The sequence below is a fragment of the Ovis aries genome, chromosome 5 (genome assembly GCF_016772045.2).
Source record: "Ovis aries strain OAR_USU_Benz2616 breed Rambouillet chromosome 5, ARS-UI_Ramb_v3.0, whole genome shotgun sequence".
Taxonomy (NCBI): domain Eukaryota; kingdom Metazoa; phylum Chordata; class Mammalia; order Artiodactyla; family Bovidae; genus Ovis; species Ovis aries.
In genome coordinates, this window is record NC_056058.1 from 35,745,680 (window position 1) to 35,765,311 (window position 19,632).

At 49.4% G+C, this 19,632-nt stretch overlaps 1 protein-coding gene across 3 annotated transcripts in view; it reads left to right on the forward strand.

Moving 5' to 3' along the window:
- Positions 1-6: 6 nt before the first annotated feature.
- The window catches only part of CDHR2 (cadherin related family member 2), a 45,849-nt gene continuing 26,223 nt past the window's right edge, over positions 7-19,632 (forward strand). For 2 of the 3 annotated variants that reach the window (XM_042250345.2, XM_004008702.5), the window contains exons 1-3: positions 7-69; positions 15,055-15,121; positions 15,394-15,465. In XM_042250345.2, the coding sequence (XP_042106279.1) occupies positions 15,067-15,121; positions 15,394-15,465 (127 nt within the window). In that variant the 5' untranslated portion in view covers positions 7-69; positions 15,055-15,066. Of the gene's footprint in view, positions 70-3,124; positions 3,264-15,054; positions 15,122-15,393; positions 15,466-19,632 lie in introns of all 3 variants that reach the window. The other variant, XM_042250344.1, reaches the window with a different exon arrangement.

The window sequence follows — 19,632 nt, forward strand, 5'->3', positions numbered from 1 at the left end:
GGCCCCAGACGGTGCCCACCTGGCCCCAGCGCACAGCTTCTGCCTCCAGGGCCCCTCCTGGGGGCGCAGGTAAGGATGGCACAGCTTCTCTGCAGCAGGGGTGTGGGGTCTCCTGGCCAGGGGTATGGACAGAGTGGGGTCGCTGGGGCCATAGTGAGCTTTGGGGGGGTCTCCCCCTCAGCTGCGTGGGGGCGCTGGGTGGAGGAAGGGAGCTCTGGGGCCCAGGTAGGTGGACCTGGAGTGAATCCCAGCCTGGCCACAGGGCCTCGGTGTCTTCTGCAGTGTAGAGCTGCTGCTGCTAAGTCGCTTCAGTCGTGTCTGACTCTGTGCAGCCCCACAGATGGAAGCCCACCAGGCTCCCCCGTCCCCCATCTCCAGGCAAGAACACTGGAGTGGGTTGCCATTTAACACCTATTCCCAAGGCCCTGATGCCCCCCTTTCCTTCCAAGGCCTTAGGTGATTTGGATCCAATAGGTTTCTTCTCAGTACAGAAGGGAGGCAGGTCCCCTAGAGAAGTGACTTCACCTGCCTCAGCCCCTTTCATGGGAAGCCTGAGGGGTTGAAGACAGGGTGGCTGAGCCAGGCAGCACCAGCACTCAAGGAAGAAGGACTGGGCTCCAACTCCAACGGCTTGGGTTCAGATTCCAGTTCCCTCCTGACTTTGAGTGGGCTCCGTGACTCTTCTGGGCCTCAGTTTCCTCATCTGTAGAATGGGGATGGTTATAGAGCAGGAAAGAACCTGGAGAGCCCCAAGGAGTTTGGCCTATGATCAGTAACAAAGCTCGGTGCCTCCTCAGCCAGACTAGGAAATGTCCAGCTGTTACTCACTACAGGCACCCTTCTCCCAAGCTCTGGCACATCCCAAGGCCCTGACACATCTCTTTGTCCTGGGGAACCAGGTAGAGACTCAGCTGAGAGCTGGGCTGGGCCTGTGCCTCTTCAGGAACTGCTGGGCTGGGGCACCAGACACAAAGCAGGGGCCTGGAAAACACTGAAATCCAAATGATAGAGACAGGCCGTGACTCCTGTGTGTACTCTGGTTCTTATCCAAACCCTGTTTCTCAGGAAGGAGACTGAGGCAGGAGGATGAGGGCAGGTCTGGGAACCGTGAACTGCGGCGATCAAAACTCAGGCCCATCTTATTCCATGTGTATTTGCCAGGGAAGCAGCCTGGAGCTGGGGCAGGAGGGCCCTGGTGGCATCAAGGGAACCCCAGACCAAGGCTTGCCAGGAAATCCTGGTTTGGGAACCAGTCTGGGCCTAACCTCTGGGGCATCCCTCTCTGAGCTTCTCTGGGCCATGGTTTCCTCACCTGGACCCTGGAAAGTTGATTGCTTATAGATGGGAAATACCTATGAGCAGTAAATAAGAAGGCAAGAAAGAGAAAGTGGGATTCTGTGGTCAGTTGGAGGTGGTGGTATGCCTGGTGGTGGAGCCAGCCCATAGGGACGGGCCTGTGGGCGAGGAGGGCCACCTCCCTCTCTGGCCCTCCTGGAGGCCCCAGGCAGTCCTGGGGGCCCCATTCCCAGTGCTTCCAAATTCTAAAATGTCTTGGAGCCGTGGGCTGTTGAGAGCTGTTTGCTGCCGGGGTGGGTACGCCTCTCCCAACTGGACAGGACTCCCCAAGGGCCTGCACGTCTCAGAGGGTGGAGGCCAGAGTCACTCCAATTCCACGTCCTCTGTGAACCCATCTCAAGCACCTTTTGAGGGTAGGGAAAGTGGGGGAGTAGAGGGATTTCGGGGAGAGGGGTTGGGGGAAGAGAAGCTATAATTTCTAGAATGCACCTAGTCCCATTTTTCAGAAGGCAAACTGAGAGGCAGAGAGGAGCGAAGCAGAGCCCTGGGCTCAGCCGTAACAGGGACTGGGCCCTGAAGAAGGCTGAGCCTCCTTCACTCTCAGGCCTCCGCCTGGGGCTGCCAAGCACAGTTGAGGCCTGGGGAAGGGACTGACCTAGATTCTGTTGGGTCCCCTCCCCAGTCAGGCCCTTGGGTGACTCCATTCACATCTTCTTTTTTTTAATTGAAGTATAGTATTTGCAAAGTTGTATTAGTTTCAGGTATACAGCAAAGTGACCCAGTTATATATACATATATATCTTAATATGGGGCTTCCCTGGTGGCTGAGTGGTAAAGAACCCGCCTGCCAATACAGGAGCTGCAGGAGACGCGGGTTCGATCCCTGGGTCTGGAAGACCCCCTGGAGAAGGAAATGGCAACCCATTCCAGTATTCTTGCCTGAAGAAGCCCCTGGACAGAGGAGCCTGGCAGGCTATAGTCCATGGGGTTGCAGAGTCGGACATGACTGAGCACGCACGCATACACACATATATAATCTTTTTCGTATTCTTTCCCTTGGAGCTTTTACAGAATATACAGTACACTACCCTGTGCTGTACAGCAGGTCCTCGTTGGTTACCTGTTCTGCTCCACTCACTCGTTCATCTGTGCCTGCTCTGTCTCTTACTCCTGCTGACATACCAGAAGCTTAGGGGCCAGTGCAGGGACTGACAACGGCTGTTCTGGGCACCACACCTAACTTGGCCTTGGAGGATAGACAGAGTTTGCACATATGCAGAAGACTGGGGAAGGTGTTCTGGGTGGAGGGGAGGGTATATGCAAATATCTGGAGGCAGGAAAACAGGTGTGGCCTGAGGATTGGATGCCCGAGAGCAAGGGTGAAGGAGCCAGCTGCTGTGAGGCCCTGCTTGCTCGCCTGGCGCCTGGGGGAGAGACAGGAAGTGGGTTCCGCAGCCAGTGGGAGCCATGGCGGAGGCTTGAGCGTGGGAGTGGCCGTGCCAGTGACGTGGGAAGGCTCCCTGTCGGGGCAGGTTCAGCCTCTGCCTTCCCAGCTCTCACGGGCTCTGTGCATTTTTCTCAGGTGACCAAATCCAGATTGTTAGAACTTCGGCCTCATGATGATCAGATGAGCGTGTGTCTATAATGAGCGTGTGTCTCCCATGACAAGGAGGAGGCAAGCCTCTGTGAAACCCAGGGCCCCAGCAAGGCGGGGAGAAGGAGCACTGGACCGGGGAGGCAGAGGGCTGCAGTGGCGTGTTGAGCAGGAGCCGGAGCCTCCCTGGGACTCAGGCCTAAGGGGCTTGACAGCCCTCTCTTCCCTCCCCAGGAACGAGGCAGGCTCAACTCAGGGCAAAGACTGTGCCTTACCCAAAACGTAACAGATAGCATTACTCTGAGGATGGGTCACGGGCTTCTTGAGGGCCCGTGAGAATGGGAGGGAGTGTCAGAAGAAACTTTGATGAAAGGTGAGTAGAGCTGGGTGTGGGAAGGGGACGTAGGGGTGGAGGTCCCAGGGACCCTGCAGAATGAAGCCCCTGATTAAGGCTGTTATACCTCTGCCTGGACCCCGGGGCTTTGCACAGGCCTGTGGGGAGGGCATGGCCGAAGGAAAAGAGAAAACCAGAAGCCTAGCAGAGGACAGCACGCGGGTCCTGTTCTGGGTTCTGATCCTGTTACTGAGTCGTGTCCCGTCCTGTCTAGGACTGCGGTGTGCCAAGAACTCAGTGGTAACGGGTGCAAAGTTCTAGCCACATTGGCCATCCCTGCCAGCTCCCTTCCCCTTGGGACCGGAGCCCAGGGCAGGAGTCTCTTATCTTCTAATTACACTTCAACTTGGGTGAGGTGCACACTTACTGGCAAACGGTCTTGTGGCTCTGGGCTCACCTCTAAAGGAGGGCAATGGAGAGAGAAGAAGAGGTGAGGGGGTTAAGCCCAAGATCACACATCCAAGGGGGTGCCGGGGCTAGCTTCATCCAGGCAGGGTTAAGTGCCCTGAATTTTGCTCACGCAGTGGATGCCAGGAACCTGTCAGCATCACCAAAACCCTAATCTGTCTTCATCTCCTCTGTCAGCCCACCACCATCACCGCCACCAGCTCCAACTGCATCCCCCCCCACCCCCGCATCACCACAAGAGTCACTGTTGAATCCAGCCCCACCTCATCCCTGCCACCATCACCACTCTGTCCCCTCTGCCGTCCCTGTCCCCAGCCGGCCCCCAGGCCACCAGTTCCTCACCATGCGCACGCATGCACTGCTGCTGCTGCTGAGTCACTTCAGTCGTGTCCGACTCTGTGCGACCCTGTGGACTGTAGCCCGCGAGGCTCCTCTGTCCATGGGATCCTCCAGGCAAGAATACTGGGATGGGTTGCCATGCCCTCCTCCAGGGGGTCTTCCTGACCCAGGGATGGGACGTCTCTTATGTCCACCCTCACTGGCAGGCAGCTTCTTTACCACTAGCACCACCTGGACCTCAGTCCCAACTCCATCATGCCAGCGCCTCACGTGGAATAATCTTTGTCTCACTGACTGTGGCTCAGCACACAAGATTCTGAGGACTGAGGGCTTATCAACTCCTCCCAAGAAACCAGGTCCATCTGCATTTCCCAACCTGGCTAAGCGTAACCCTGCTGTCCTACACGTGGGTTGTCCCCGCTATCATATTTGGGGACCTTGGCAAGCCAGGGGTTTTCACAGCCGCTTCCCCAGGGGCACTGGCTAGAGTTCCATTGCAGATAATGACCCAGAAATATAGTCCTTGGCCTCATCCACAAGAACAGCCCTGCCCTGTTCTTGACGTCTACACTCAATCTCAGGGCATGGGCAGGGTGGGGGGGACAGGGAGAGACGGGAGCAGTTTCTGTGGTGACTGCATGGGGAGTAGCAGTCAGAAGGTGAAGATGGCCCCACAAGATGCAAAAGAAAGGATTTGCATTTGCCAAACACCTACTGTATGCCAGGCACTGAGCTGGCATGTTCTACTACCATTTACCTGCCCCCACCCAAATTACCACTTATTGGAGGTATCATTCCCATTCTACAGATGAAGAAGCGAGCTTGGGGAAGCTCAGTGAACTGCTCAGCACAGCTGTGTAGCTTCTCAGTCCTGTAAGCACAACCAAGGCTCTTCACTCCTCTGAGCTTTGCTTTCCCCATCTGTAAAGTGGGTATAATGGTTTCTACCCTGAAATGTTCTTGTGAGAATTAAATAGCACCCAGCCCAGGGTCTGGCACATCGTGGGTGTTCCTTTCGTGGCAACGTTTGCTGTTCATCGCCTTGCTGTCTAAAGGCTGCCAAACATTCTGCCAAGCGCTTGGCTACATTTTTTTTAGCATTTGCTTGTGTTTCATATTTAGGTTACTTCCATTTTCCAAGGTTAGAAATCATCGCTTGTGAGGAACAACTTTTCTGCAAAAAGTTTCTTTATTTTAGGTTAGTTAGATTACTGGGTGTAAGAGGGCAAATGTTTTAAAGATTTTGAGTCCATAGCTGAACAGGGGTTTTCCTCTCATGCTGGGATCTGAGGGGAAGGGGAGGGCTGCACCCTTTCCTCTGTGCACAGAAGAGACGGGAGCCTTGAGCTTGGAGAGCTCTGTTTGAATCCCACTCACTTTTAGCTGTGAGATCCTCAGTGGATCAGTCTGAGCCCCAGTTTCTCTGTCTGCCAAAGCAGATTAAATTATGTGACTTCCTAACATCCAGTCTCCAAAATATATCTCTACTTTCACCTTTCCTCTCCAGCCCTGGGACACATTTCAGTCCACTGGCACACAGAAGCTGAAAGATCTTTAAGAGAAGTAAATGAGTCCTGTCACTCTCCTTCTTTCCTGAAACAAGCTTCTGTTTATCTTAGAATAAAACAAAACATGTCTTACAGGGCCCAGCATGATCTGGTCCCTGTCTCCTTTTCCAACCCCATCTCCCACCCTCTCCATTCTGTCCCTGTGCCCCTCCCTCACAGTCCCTCTTTCAATTCCTGGGACATACCTCATTCTCACCTGATCCGGGGCCATCTCTTGTATTATTCATACAACCTGGAAGAACCCTGTAACAGTGATCTCCCTATCAAAGTAACATGAATATTTATTGTAAACATTCCAAATAATACTACAAGGTTTAGAACAAAAACCAGCCTCTGAGTTGCTTTCAGTTCAGTCATTCAGTCATGTCCGACTCTTTGCCATCCCATGGACTGCAGCATGCCAGGCTTCCCTGTCCATCACCAACTGCCAGAGCTTACTCAAACTCATGTCTGTCGAGTCAGTGATGCCATCTAACCATCTCATCCTCTGTCGTCCCCTTTTCCTCCTGCCTTCAATCTTTCCCAGCATCAGGGTCTTTTCTAATGAGTCAGTTCTTCACATCAGGTGGTCAAATTATTAGAGCTTCAACTTCAGCATCAGTCCTTCATGCCAATGAATATTCAGGATTGATGTCCTTTAGGACTGACTGGTTTGATTTCCTTGCTGTCCAAGGGATTCTCAAGAGTCTTCTCCAACACCACAGTTCAAAAGCATCAATTCTTCGGTGCTCAGTTTTCTTTATTATCCAACTTTCACATCCATACATGACTACTGGGAAAACCCATAGCTTTGACTAGATGGACTTTTGTTGGGAAAGTAAAGTCTCTGCTTTTTGATATGCTGTCTAGGTTGGTCATGGATTTTCATACAAGGAGCAAGTGTCTTTTAATTTCATGGCTGCAGTCACCATCTGCAGTGATTTAGGAGCCCGAGAAAATAAAGTCTGTCACTGTTTCCATTGTTTCCCCATCTATTTGCCATGAAGTGATGGGACTGGATGTCATGATCTTGTTTGAATGTTGAGTTTTAAGCCAACTTCTTTACTCTCCTCTTTCACTTTCATCAAGAGGCTCTTTAGTTCTTCTTTACTTTCTGCCATATGGGTGATGTCATCTGCATATCTGAGATCATTGATATTTCTCCTGGCAATCTTGATTCCAGCTTGTCCTTCATCCAGCCCAGCATTTCGCATGATGTACTCTGCATATAAGTTAAATAAGCAGGGTGACAATATACAGCCTTGACATAATCTTTTCCCAATTTGGAACCAGTCTGTTGTTCCATGTCTGGTTCTAACTGTTGCTTCTTGACCTGTATACAGATTTATCAGGAGGCAGATAAGGTGGTCTGGTATTCCCATCTCTTTAAGAATTTCCACAGTTTGTTGTGATCCCCACAGTCAAAGGCTTTGGCATAGTCAATAAAGCAGAAGTAGATGTTTTTCTGGAACTCTTGCTTTTTGATGATCCAACGGATATTGGCAATTTGATCTCTGGTTCTTCTGCCTTTTCTAAATCCAACTTGTACATCTGAAAGTTCTTAGTTCATGTACTGTTGAAGCCTGGCTTAGAGAATTTTGAGCATTACTTTGATAGTGTGTGAGATGAGTGCAACTGTGCAGTAGCTTGAACATTCTTTGACATTGCCTTTCTTTGGGATTGGAATGAAAACTGACCTTTCCCAGGCCTGTGGCCACTACTGAGTTTTCCAGATTTGCTGGTGTTTTGAGTGCAACACTTTAACAGCATCATCTTTTAGAATTTGAAATAGCTCAACTGGAATTCCATCACCTCCACTAACTTTGTTCGTAGTAGTGCTTCCTAAGGCCCACTTGACTTCCCATTCCAGGATGCTTTATTTCCATATTTTTGTTTGATTTGGTTTGGGTTTTCAGTGTCTGGGTTTTCCAGCAGGTTCCCATGATTTGATGTGCTTGCTTGTTTCCATGGTGTAAATGCTTCCATCCCTGCTGATTTCAAGCTGCGACATAATCCCAATCCGTTTGCAAAATTCCTGAAAAGATGGCAGTTTTCAGTACGACACCCTGGCTCTAACTAAGAAGGAGACTCCAAAAAGTTGACTGGGGACCTGTGGGACTTGCTTCCTGGATGTGGAAGGATCCAACAGAGGCCCGGCATTTCAGAATCTGTGGGGGTTCTCTCTTAGGTGGGTCAGCTGCCTCTCCTGTTTTATTTCTGGTCGTTGGGGGAAAGGTCGTATTGATCAGTGCTCTTGGGACTGACTGGGGGAAAAGAGCTGAGGGAGTCACCATTTAGAGTGTGCTCTTTCACTTAACGCCCTGTCTTGCTACGGTGCCCCCATCTCCACCAGGCCAAAGGTCCCTGCATCTAGATCTGTCTGATTCAAACTCCCCAGGAAGCAGCCTCCTTGTGCTCTAGGGCGGGGATGAGGAAGTAATGTTTGGAATCTAATTGCTTCTTGTGCAGCTAGTCTCCTGCCTCCAAGCCACTCCACACCTCTGCTTCTGAGGGTCCTAAGCTTCCATCCTGCAGGCTTGCTGTGGTTTGGAGCTTGTTTCCTGGGCTTCCCTGGTGGTGCAGACAGTAAAGACTCCACCTGCAATGCAGGAGAGCTAGGTTTAGTCCCTGGGCTGGGAAGATCCCATGGAGAAGGAAATGGCAGTATTCTTGCCTGGAGAATTCCATGGACAGAGGAGCCTAGCGGGCTCCAGGCCATAGTGTTGAAAAGTATCAGACATGACTGAGCGATTTTCACTTCACTGCCTGTGCGTGCTTCTTAACCCCATCCTTACTCTGGTGTGAACCATCATTAGCTTGATAAGGTGATCATCTCTCGTCAGTTCATTCCAATTCTAAACTCTTTACCATCATTTTAGTGGGGTTTCAAGAGGAAGGACGGTGTTCAACTGTCCATGTTTAACAGGAACCTCCCTCCACCACGCCTCACACAACATTTCTTCTCACCCCTCAGATCTCTGCTGACTCTTCACCTCCTCAGAGACTCCACCCAATGTGTTCCCATTATCCACTCCTGCAAAACAAGCCACGCCAAGGCTCACTGGCAAACAGCAATAACAGTCCTTTATTATGCTGAGGAATCTGCCGTTTGGACAGGGCTCAGCAGGGATGGCTCACGGAGGAGGAAGGACCATTTCAGGGTGGCTCACCTGCATGGCTTGCTTACGTAGATGGGCTTTGCCTGTCAGCTGGAGCTTGTAGGGCCTGTGGGCCAGGCGCTTTGGTTCCTCTCCACATGAACCTTTCCACGGAGCTGCCTGGGATCCCGTACAGCATGGCTGCTGAGTCCCAAGAGGCAGGAAGGGGAAACTCCCAGTATCTTGAGACCTGGGTCTGGAAACTGGCACAATAGAATAAATATTTTATTGATCAGTCAGTGAACCTGCCCAGACGTCTTAAGCATAAAACATGTAGATTTTTATTTTTTTAATTGAGATATAGTTGATGTACAATATTGTATGTTTCAGGTATAAAACATAGTGATTCATAATCTTCAAAGGTTATATTCCATTTCTAGCTATTACAAAATGTTGGCTATATTCCCTGTGTTGTACAATATATCCTTTTAGCTTATTTGTTTTCTACTTAGTAGTTTGTACTTGGTCCCCTACCCTTTTCTTGCCCCTCCCCTTACCTGTCCCCACTGAGAAACACTAGTTTGGTCCTGTATCTGTTTCTTTTTTGTTATGTTCACTAGTTTGTTTTATTTTTTAAATTCTATATAAATTCTATATTGTGTAGTGTTTGTCTTTCTCTGCCTGACATTTCATTTAGTACAATACCCTCCAAGTCCACCCGTGTTATTGCAAATGGCAAATTTTCATTCTTTTTTATGGATGAATAATATTCCATATACATGCCACATCTTCTTTATTCATTCATCTGTTGTTTGTTGATAGACAGGTTGCTTCCATATTTTGGCAATTGTATGTGATACTGCGGTGAACACTGGGTTGCATTTATCTTTTTGAATTAGTGTTCATTTTTTCAGATATATCCTCAGGAGTAGAATTTCTGGATCATATGGTAGTATTTTTTAGTTTTGGGGTACTATTTAATGGTACTTTAATGGTACTATTTTTAATTTTTTGAGAAACCTCCATGCTGTACTCCATAATGGCTGCACCAATTCACATTCCCACCAACAGTGCACAAGGGTTCCCTCTTCTCCACATTCTCATCAACATTTGTTGTTTGTGTTCTTTTTGGTGATAGCTGTTCTGACAGTTGTGAAGTGATATCTCACTGTGGCTTTAATTTGCATTAATCTGAAGATGCTCAGTACTGAACGTCTTTCTGTGTGTCTGTTGGCCATCTGTATGTCTTCTTTGGAAAAATATCTATTCTCATCTTCTGCCCATTCTTTAATTTTTTTTTATATTAAGTTGTGTGAACTGTTTATGTATTTTGGATACTAAGCCATCATCAGTCACATCATTTACAAATATTTTCTCCTATTCCATACGTTGTCTTTTCTTTTTGTCAATGGTTTCCTTTTCTGTACAAAAGCTTTTAAGTTTAATTAGGCCCTGTTTGTTTATTTTTACTTCTGTTTCCTTTACTTTAGGAGACAGATCCAAAAAATATTGCTACGATTTATGTCAAAGAGTGTTCTGCCTATGTTTTTTTTACAAGGAGATTTATGATTTCCAGTCTTGCATTTAGGTCTTTAATCCATTTTGAGTTTATTTTATATATATGGTGTGAGAATTTTCTAATTTCATTCTTTCACATGTACCTATCCAATTTTCCCAGTGCTGGTTATTGAACAGACTGTCTTTTTTCCATTGTATATTCTTGTGGGACTTTTTTTTATTGACTGTGCTGCATGGCTTGTGGCAATTTAGTTCGCTGGACAGGAATTGAACCCAGGGCTTTGGCAGTGAAAGCTTGGCGTCCTAACCATTGAGCTGCCAGGTAATTTCCTGAGATTTTTAATTTATGCAGATGATGGAGTGATGACCTGGAGAAGCTAAACCCATTGAAGGAAGATTTTATTGCTCACTGTTCCCTAGAGGAGAGGGGCTGCCACTCGATGCTGGGCCACATGGGGAAGGCCCAGGGTTAGCCAGGAGGCAGGAAGGGCCAGGGGAGAGCAGGGCTCAGAGCGCTTACTGCGCTTTCCATGGGAAGGAAGGTGGGAAGGAAGCTGTAGGTTAAGCAGCTGAATAGGCTCAAGATTGGACAGTTTGCCTAATTTTGGCAGCTCATAGGAGTCCCCCTTAGTCATCTAGTACCTGGTGCTGGGGAGATTTAAAGCACCAGGAATATTGACTTGGTGTGTGAGAGTTGATAAAGGTGGCAGTTGGGAGTACAGGCTTTGAATTGGTTGTTTTATAAGCAGGCAAATCATTTGTTATCTCTAGGAGTTAGCTAGCCCTGAGATGGGCAAGCAGCCTCTCCCAGATCAGCAAGGCCTCTGAGATGTTAAATCATAAAATACAGAAAAGAAAAACACGATGAATGCACCAGATTCAAGTGGAGCCGTTCTCATCTACTGCTAGGAGGAATGTTAGAAAGTCTACAGCCCAATTTATCTGCCAGACCACCTAAGGTCGTGTCCCTTTACTGTACCCTCACAATGCCCAAATTCTCTTCCTTCATAGCACTTAGTGCAGTAAACAATTAGACAATATTTTCCTTGCTTGTTTGAAACTGAAAGTGTTAGTTGTCTGACTCTTGGTAACCCAATAGACTGTAGCCCGCCAATCTCGTCAGTCCATGGAATTCTCCAGGCAAGAATACCAGAGTGGGTTGCCATTCCCTTCTCCAGGGGCTCTTCCCAACCCAGGGACTGAACCCAGATCTCCTGCATTGCAGGCAAGTTCCTTACCATCTGAGCCACGAGGGAAGCCTTGACCATTACACTCACCATTGTATACCCGGTGCTGAGAACAAGGTCTGGCACATTGTGGATCTGGGACAGCCAATAAGTATTTGTTAGAGGAATGGATGGATAGGTCAGGGCACTCAGCACATAGCAGGTGCACCGGCATGTCAGCGTGTTTTTTTCCGCGTGGCTGTGTCAGGTCTCGGTTGTGGCACGTGGGGTCTTCGCTGAGATCTGTAAGGTCTTTCCTTGTGGTGAATGGGCTCTCTATTGCGGCATGTGGGCTCCAGACTGCATGGGCTCAGTTGCTCCATGCACCTGGTCTTAGTTCCCCAATCAGAGATTGAACCCATGTGCCCTGCTTTGGAAGGTAGATTCTCTCTCTGTTTCTTTCATTAACTAATTAATTAATTTTTGGCTGCATTGGGTCTTCGCTGCTGCGTGGGCTTTCTCCAGCTGTGGCGAGCAGGGGCTAAGCTTTGTTGCGGTGCACTGGCTTCTCATCGTGATAGCTTCTCTTGTTGCGGAACTTGGGCTCTGAAGCACAGGCTCTCGTTCTGACACATGGACTTAGTTGCTCTGCAACATGTGGGACCCTCCAAGACCAGGGATTGAACCAGTGTCCCCTGCATTGGCAGGTGGATTCTTTACCACTGGACCACTCAGGAAGTCCTGTTAGCAGATATTTAAAATTACCAACCCTGTCAATGCCTCAGCAGGTCTGGGCAAAGTGGGGGCAAAGATAACTCTGAATTAAGGGGGAAGGCTCAGGCTGGAACTTGATGGCAGGTTGCGGCAAGTCAAACCCAGAAGAGAGTAGCCAGATTGGAGCCAGGGTCCCTCTGGCCGTCTCAGGGCGACTGACTGAGAGGGGCTTATGAAGTGACCAAGGCTGGCCAGGGCAGAATATGAGGTGTGCCTTTATTCCTCCATGATAATAAGAAAAAAAAATTGCTGATGTTTTTGTCTCACTTACTTTGAGCCAGGCACAGTGGAAGCCTCCCACAGACCTTGTACTGTAGGTGCTATTATTATTTCCAGTTTACAGATGGGGGAGCTGAGACCCAGAAAGGTTAAGTTACTTGCCCAAGATTACACTGAATTTGCACCCAAGCTCTCTAGCCTATATGCTTACCTCTCACAGCTGGCCCCCTCTCTCAGGTGGGTTCCACGTCAGGCCACTGGGGTTACAGTGATTCACAGGCACACTCATTCATTCAATTCAGAAATGACCCCTGAGCTTGCTGTGGGCTCATTCCTGGGTTTGGTCCTGGGATCAGAGAGATGAATCAGACCTGGACCTTACCTTCACATCTCTCCTGGTCTGAAAGGGAGAGGCTGATCTGCAAAAAGATAATGGGCCCTGAGAGCCACAGAGTTCAGGCTGGGATCTGAGCAGCACCTCGTGAGGTCTCTGGGCTGGCACAGGAATTCAGCTCCTCCCTGGAACATTGAACGGAACATAACCCTGCAACTGCTCACCAGGGAGGACCAGGCAGCAAGGAGAGGGAGGGCATTCCAGAAAGAGGACACTTCATATGCAGAGTAAGGGAAAGCAGGGTGGTCTCCTAGGGAGAGGTGTGAGGGAGGGAGGCAGGGCATGGTTAGAGAGGAAGCTGGGCAAGGGAGGGGGGCGGCAGGAGGGCAGTGGTGGCAGCTCTCAGGGTGTGGATGGTCCCTGTGAAGCCTTTTTGTGCAGTTTGGCAAAAGGAGCCATTGTAAGGTTTGCAGCAGGCGAGAGAGGTGATTAGAGGAAGTGAGGAGGGATAATTTTGGTTGAGAGGACTGGATTAAAGAGAAGGAAGGGAAGGAGCCCTTGAGGAGGGCTGAGCCGGAGAGAGAAGAAGCCTGCTGTAGGATGGAGAATAAATGTAAGATTTGCAGGAATTGGATTGAAAGCAGGGCATTCAGGAGAGGGGACATCAAGGGTGATGGGGAAGTGGGTGTCCCTGAGGTGGGAACTCAGAGGAGGGGTGGGCGGTGGGAGGGAGAGGCCTTCTGGTTTCTGGTCAAGGTTCAGCTCTGGAAGCCCTTCTGCTCTCCACGGAGGGCCCGTCATATGGAGCCCACTGTGGGTTGGGGTCCCTCCCTCTTGGTTCTCTCAGAGCTTTGGAGCCAGGCTCCTCTGGAAAATGGCAGGCCACTGGCCTCAGCCGCACTGGGGCAGGACAGGGAGCTGCCTGGGACCCAGTTAGGGTGCCTGACAATGACCGTGTGCTTTGGGGTACTTTTATTTTTATTTATTTATTAATTTTTAGGGCTTCCCAGGTGGCCCTAATGGTAAAGAACCCTCCTGACAAAGCAGGAGATGCAAGAGATGTGGGTTTGACCCCTGGGTCGGGAAGATCCCCTGGAGGAGGGCACGACAACCCACTCCAGTATTCTTGCCTGGAGAATCCCCACGGACAGAGGAGACTGGCAGGCCCCAGTCCACGGGGTCACAAAGAGTCAGACAGGACTGAAGGGACTTAGCAAACATGCACGCATTTATCCTTAACTGAAGGATAATTGCTTTACAGTATTGCATTGATTTCTACCAAACATCAGCATGAATCAGCCACAGTTTTGCGCACTTTACAGCTTCAATTTATCTTTGGAAAAGTTCACGTATTCACTTAGCACACAATTCAAAAGGCACAAAAGGCTATACAGTACAACCTCCTGTTTTATGGAATAATTACACAGATGCAGGCACACACTTTCTTGACAGAGAGCAAGGAGCGTCTGTGGAACTGTCTTGCTCTCCCTTGGCTTTGGTGCCCATCATCTTTGGGGATGAAAGAACCTTGGCACTTCAGGCATCTCTTGATGATAGTGAATCCAAGTCCCCCTCTTCCTGGATGAAGGACAGCTTGCAACGTAAGACAACCAAGAAGACTGGGCCAGGCAGGGTCTTCCAAAGGTCCCTGCCCAGCTCTCAGTCAGCAAGAGGAGCACAGAGTCCTTCCCATACTGACTTGACCAGGGACCTCTCTGCTACAGGCATCTTCCAGGGCTGGGGTTCCGTGGAGCACACTTTGAGAAAGGATGCCAAGGCCGCCATGTATTGTGTCAGCAAGTAGAGCAAAGGCCCCCGCCCACCCGTCGAGTCTCTGGATGGTCCTGGACAAGCCGCAGTCCCTCTCTAGGCCCCTGATTTTGAAGGACACTATTAGCTTGGACACTTCAAATAGGCAGGGCAGCGCAGTGGTTGAGGGAATGGATTCTGAAGTCCACCTGTGTTCAGAGCAGGGTCTTGACGCTGACTCTGTGGGGCCTCAGGCAAGCCCCCTCCTCTCTAGACTTGGTTCTTTAGCAGTCACTTTGTCGTTGCAGGAATAAGATTGTGCATCCAGTCTGCCTGGGGCCAGGCCTGCTACACAGTGGACCCTGAACTCTGGGGTCAAGTTCAGGCTCAGTCTCAGGCTGAAGCTCTAGACCAGGCCCAGCTACCCTGCCCTCCCTCTCATGCCACCCCCCTCCCCCTCCCGGGGCACATCTGGCAAATGGGCAGAATTTGATAGGGGCCTGGGGGAGAACCTTGAGTGATGGTGGTGGGTGGGCCAGGGCTGGACCCACAGACAAGGCTCCACCAGACGAGGGAGGCCTGGGTTCCGGAGCCCTTTCCTGGCGTCTCTTCCCACAGGTCCCTCCAGACATGATGGGGTGGCCGTGGCTGTCCTGCCTCTTGCTTCCTGCCCTTGTGGTGTCTGGTAGGTACCTCCTCTCTCCCATCAGCACTAACCAGGGGCCCTCAGCAGAACCCTCTAGAAGGGCGGGCTGCTGCTCCATCAGCAAAAACCTAGTTCCTACGGCCCAGCTCTATGCTTGGCTGCCGTGGGGAGGCCTGGGGAGGAAAACAGCCCCAGACTGGTGAGCTGGGCTGAAGGCTGGCTGCTGGGACTGGGACAGGCTCCCATGGGGGTAGATGGGGTTCAGTCTTTCCAGAGGTGTCCCAATGTCCCCGCATCCCTTGTCCCTGCAGTGGCAGCCAATACGGCCCCAATGTTCGCAGCCAACATGTCGACAGTGAGCCTGCCCGAAGACCTGCCAGTCGGTGAGTACGAGTTCCTGTGCCCAGATCGTGCCAAACCCTTACCCATAAGAGGGCCCGGGGTCCCCTGTGGGCTTGCTCCCCATCCCTGCAGCTCCACAGCACCTCATGCGGCAAAGATGGCCCGAAGGGAGTTTGTTCCAGAAGTTTCTTCTTTTCAGCTCTTTGGTCAAAGACCCTCACACAGCATCAAATAATTAAGACCCATCCCAAGAGAACACCCCTCCTGCTTCCCATCTCTTTCAGGCTTTCTGATTTCCCTAGGGAGAAAGTACCCATTTGGTACCATTCTTCTTCTTCTATCTCTCTCACTTGCTCATCTTCCTCCATCCCTTGCTTTTTTTTTTTTTTTTTTTTTCTTAAACAGACAGAGAGCAGACTTGAGGCTCAGCGCCTTTCACGGACACATCTCATCAGAAGTCGACACTTTTGCTTTGTTTTTGTTGTCTTTGTAGTTATCTTCCATCTGTGGCAAGTGAGACAGGTTTTCCATGTACAGTAACAATCTAAAGTTCGCTTCTAAAATAAATGTATTTGCATAAAATAGTAAGTCAGTTAAAAGCGGGGTCATAAATAATGAGACACGGTTGGTAGTAAAGATCTTGGCAGTGCAGAGGAGTGAATGACGTTCACAAAGCATTGTTTTGGATGAAGCCACCAGGACTGGATGCCAAATTCCCAGCAGGCAGGATGGGGGTTGAAGAAGCTGAAAGGATAGATGGCTGCATTCACTGGGATATAGGGTCAGCTGCGCAGAAAGTGTTAGTCGCTCAGTCGTGTATGACTCTTTGTGATCCATGGACTGCAGACCCCCAGGCTCCTCTGTCCATGGAATTCACCAGGCGAGAATACTGGAGTGGGTAGCCATTCCCTTCTCCAGGGGACCCTCCCAATACAGGGATGGAACCCAGGTCTCCTGCACTGCAGGCAGATTCTTTACTGTCTGAGCCACCAGGGAAGCCCTAGCTGCTCATAACAGACCCCAAATAATAGAAGTGTAAACAAGGCCAAGGTTTACTGTTCTCTTACATAGTCTCCCAGAGCAGTGAGTTCAGGGCTGCTGGAGGGTCTGTTCAGTCAAGCTGGTTCTTGGTCTCTGCTTTGGGTGTCAGGGACCCTCCTTCCATTTCTAGGTTCTGCCTCCCCTGTGGCGTGGACTTCATCCACAGGGTCCCAGATGGCTAGTGCCACACCCTATTCCTGTGAGAAGTTGGGGGAGGAAAGGGCCAGGAAGGCTCACTTCTTTCTCCCAAGGACAGGCCTCCAGATTTCATACACGTTGTTTCTGCCCACATCTCATTGGCCAGAACTTAGCTTCATGCCCTAGCTGAAAGGCGACTGGAGAAATGAGGGCTTTTGTTATTTCAGTTACCCATGTGCCCAGCTCAAACTCTGGGGTTCTATTTGTCTGAGAGAAAAAGGGGGTGTGAATACTGGGGAACAATTTAGTCCTTGTTGCAATGTCAGATATCCAAAGCTACCAGATGACACAAGAGGTGGCATCAAGAAAGCTGAAATCCAGAGTCTGCCTTGGGGTCCAGAAGCCCAGGTCTGGGTACATGAAGAAAGGGTGGGCGATGGGCTTCGCAGCCACAAGGGCTACATCCATATGCATGTGGCTGTCAGGACAGCATAAGGGTTATATTGATAAAGATTTAGAGGCCAAGATGAGGGAGGTGATAGTCTCACTAAATCCTGAGATGGCACAATCCTCCCTGGAGGACTGGGCTGAGGTTAAACTATTCGATATCTATGAATGCAACAGAGAAGTAGTATATACGTGTAAATGGTATTTTACACACGTTTTCATAGCTGTTTCAGTTCAGTTCAGTCGCTCAGTCGTGTCCGACTCTTTGCAACCTCATCAATCGCAGCATGCCAGGCCTCCCTGTTCATCACCAACTCCCAGAGTTCACTCAGATTCATGTCCATCGAGTCAGCGATGCTATCCAGCCATTTCATCCTCTGTCATCCCCTTCTCCTCCTGCCCCCAATCCCTCCCAGCATCAGAGTCTTTTCCAGTGAGTCAACTCTTTGCATGAGGTGGCCAAAGTACTGGAGTTTCAGCTTTAGCATCATTCCTTCCAAAGAAATCCCAGGGCTGATCTCCTTCAGAATGGGCTGGTTGGATCTCCTTGCATGGATAAACACACACACACACACACACACACACACACTTCCAAACAAATGTCACAAATACATGTAATCCAAATGCCCTCATGATCTCCACTCTCCTGGGTAACCCTTTAAAATCAAGTAGGATCTCAGCCAGACCAAATGAGGGTCTTTTTAAAATATATAGTTTACTTATTTATATGTTTTGGTTGTGCTGGGTCTTTGTCGCTGCATGCAGGCTTTCTCTAGTTGCGGCAAGAGGGGGCTACTCCTCATTGTGGTGCTCGGGCTTCCCCCGTGGGGCTTCTCTTGCTGCGGAGCGCAAGCTCTGGGCACACAGGCTGCAGTAGTTACAGCAGGCTGGCCCAATAGTTGTGGCTTACAAGCTTAGTTGCTCCGTGGAGTGTGGACTCTTCCCGGACCAAGGATCACATCCGTGTCCCCTGTTGGCAGGCAGATTCTTATCCACTGTTACCACCAGGGAAGTCCCAAGGGTCTTTTCTTCTGTAACCCTGGGGCCCCCTCTCTGGGCTTTCTTAAACCAAGGGGCAATTTTTTCCTTTCTGAGATGAATTCCATGGCTCTCTAGGGATGAGAAAGCATTTTCAGTCAGGTTTTAAAAAAATGTTATTTAGACCTTTTATTTTGAAGTATAGTATATGTAAATGTACAGGGAAGTACACTCCCTGGTGGCTCAGATGGTAAAGAATCTGCCTGCAATGTGGGAGACCTGGGTTCGACCCCTGTGTTGGGAAGATTCCCTGGAGGAGGGCATGGCAACCCACCCCAGTATTCTTGCCTGGAGAATCCCCATGGACAGAGGAACCTGATGGGCTACTGTCCATGGGGTTTCAAAGAGCTGGACATGACTGAGCCACTTTCACTTCAACCACCAGGAACACCTACACCTCAACCCCCTCTCTCCCCTTCTCGTCACTCTCCATCCTGCATAAGACCTGTTTTCCTGACACTAACACTGGTTAATAGTTTAGTTCTGTCAAGCAGACTCTTTTTTTTCCCAGACTTTAAAAAATACATTGTATTTTAAATATCAAATTCGAGTTTAGTGACAGAGACCTAATATATGTCTTTTATTTCATAGCTCTTATTATTTGTTACATTTGACTTTTCTCAGGCAGACTTTTAGAAAAGCATTTTCTCCCTGATCCATCTTTCTGTGACCAGGGACACGTGTACAGAGAAAAATTTATACCCACCCACTCACCTCCCATATTTCCTTGAGTATAAGAGCCATATCAGTTTACACCTTGGCATTTCTGAGTCAGGATGTATCTTATATTTGAGACAGTCACTTAACACAGAATGACTCCCCACCCTCATCCCAGCATGCCAACTTGACAGGGTGTCTCACAGCAGAGGAAACGCAACGTAGACACCAACATTTTCCTAGCCCGATGGTCTTCCTGGAGGAGGGGGGCTGGGTGGGGAGAGACCGAGGTTTCCAAGGAGTTTCTGGAAGAGGCAAGACTGATCAAAGAGCAGGCTCCAGGTGTGCTGCCCAGACTGTTCCTGAAGGGCCATTGTGGGCAAGAAGGAGCAAGCTGGTTCTCTGGGACACTCAGGCTTCAGGCTGACCCCACCATCACGTCACCGTTCTAGCATTTTTGCCTTTGTGGGCCTCTTCCATAATTAAAAGGAACAAGATATAATTGATATACAATGTGATATTAGCTTCAGATGTACAACATACTGGTATATTTGTGTATATTTCAAAATAATTACCTCAATAAGTCTAGCTAATATCTGTTACCACACATAGTTACAGAATATTTTTCCCTTGCTGTGAGAACTTTTAAGACCTCCTCTCTCAGCGACTTTCGAATACCAAATACAGTATTATTAATTATAGTCGCCATGCTGTACATCGTATCCCCAGGATTTATTTATTTTATAACTGAAAATTCGTACCTTTTGACCCTCTTCACCCATTGCTCAGTCTCCTCACCCCACGTCTGGGAACCACCAGTCTGCTCTCTGAATCAATGAACTTGGATTTCTGGTTTCAGATCCCACGTGTGTGTGAGATCATCATAC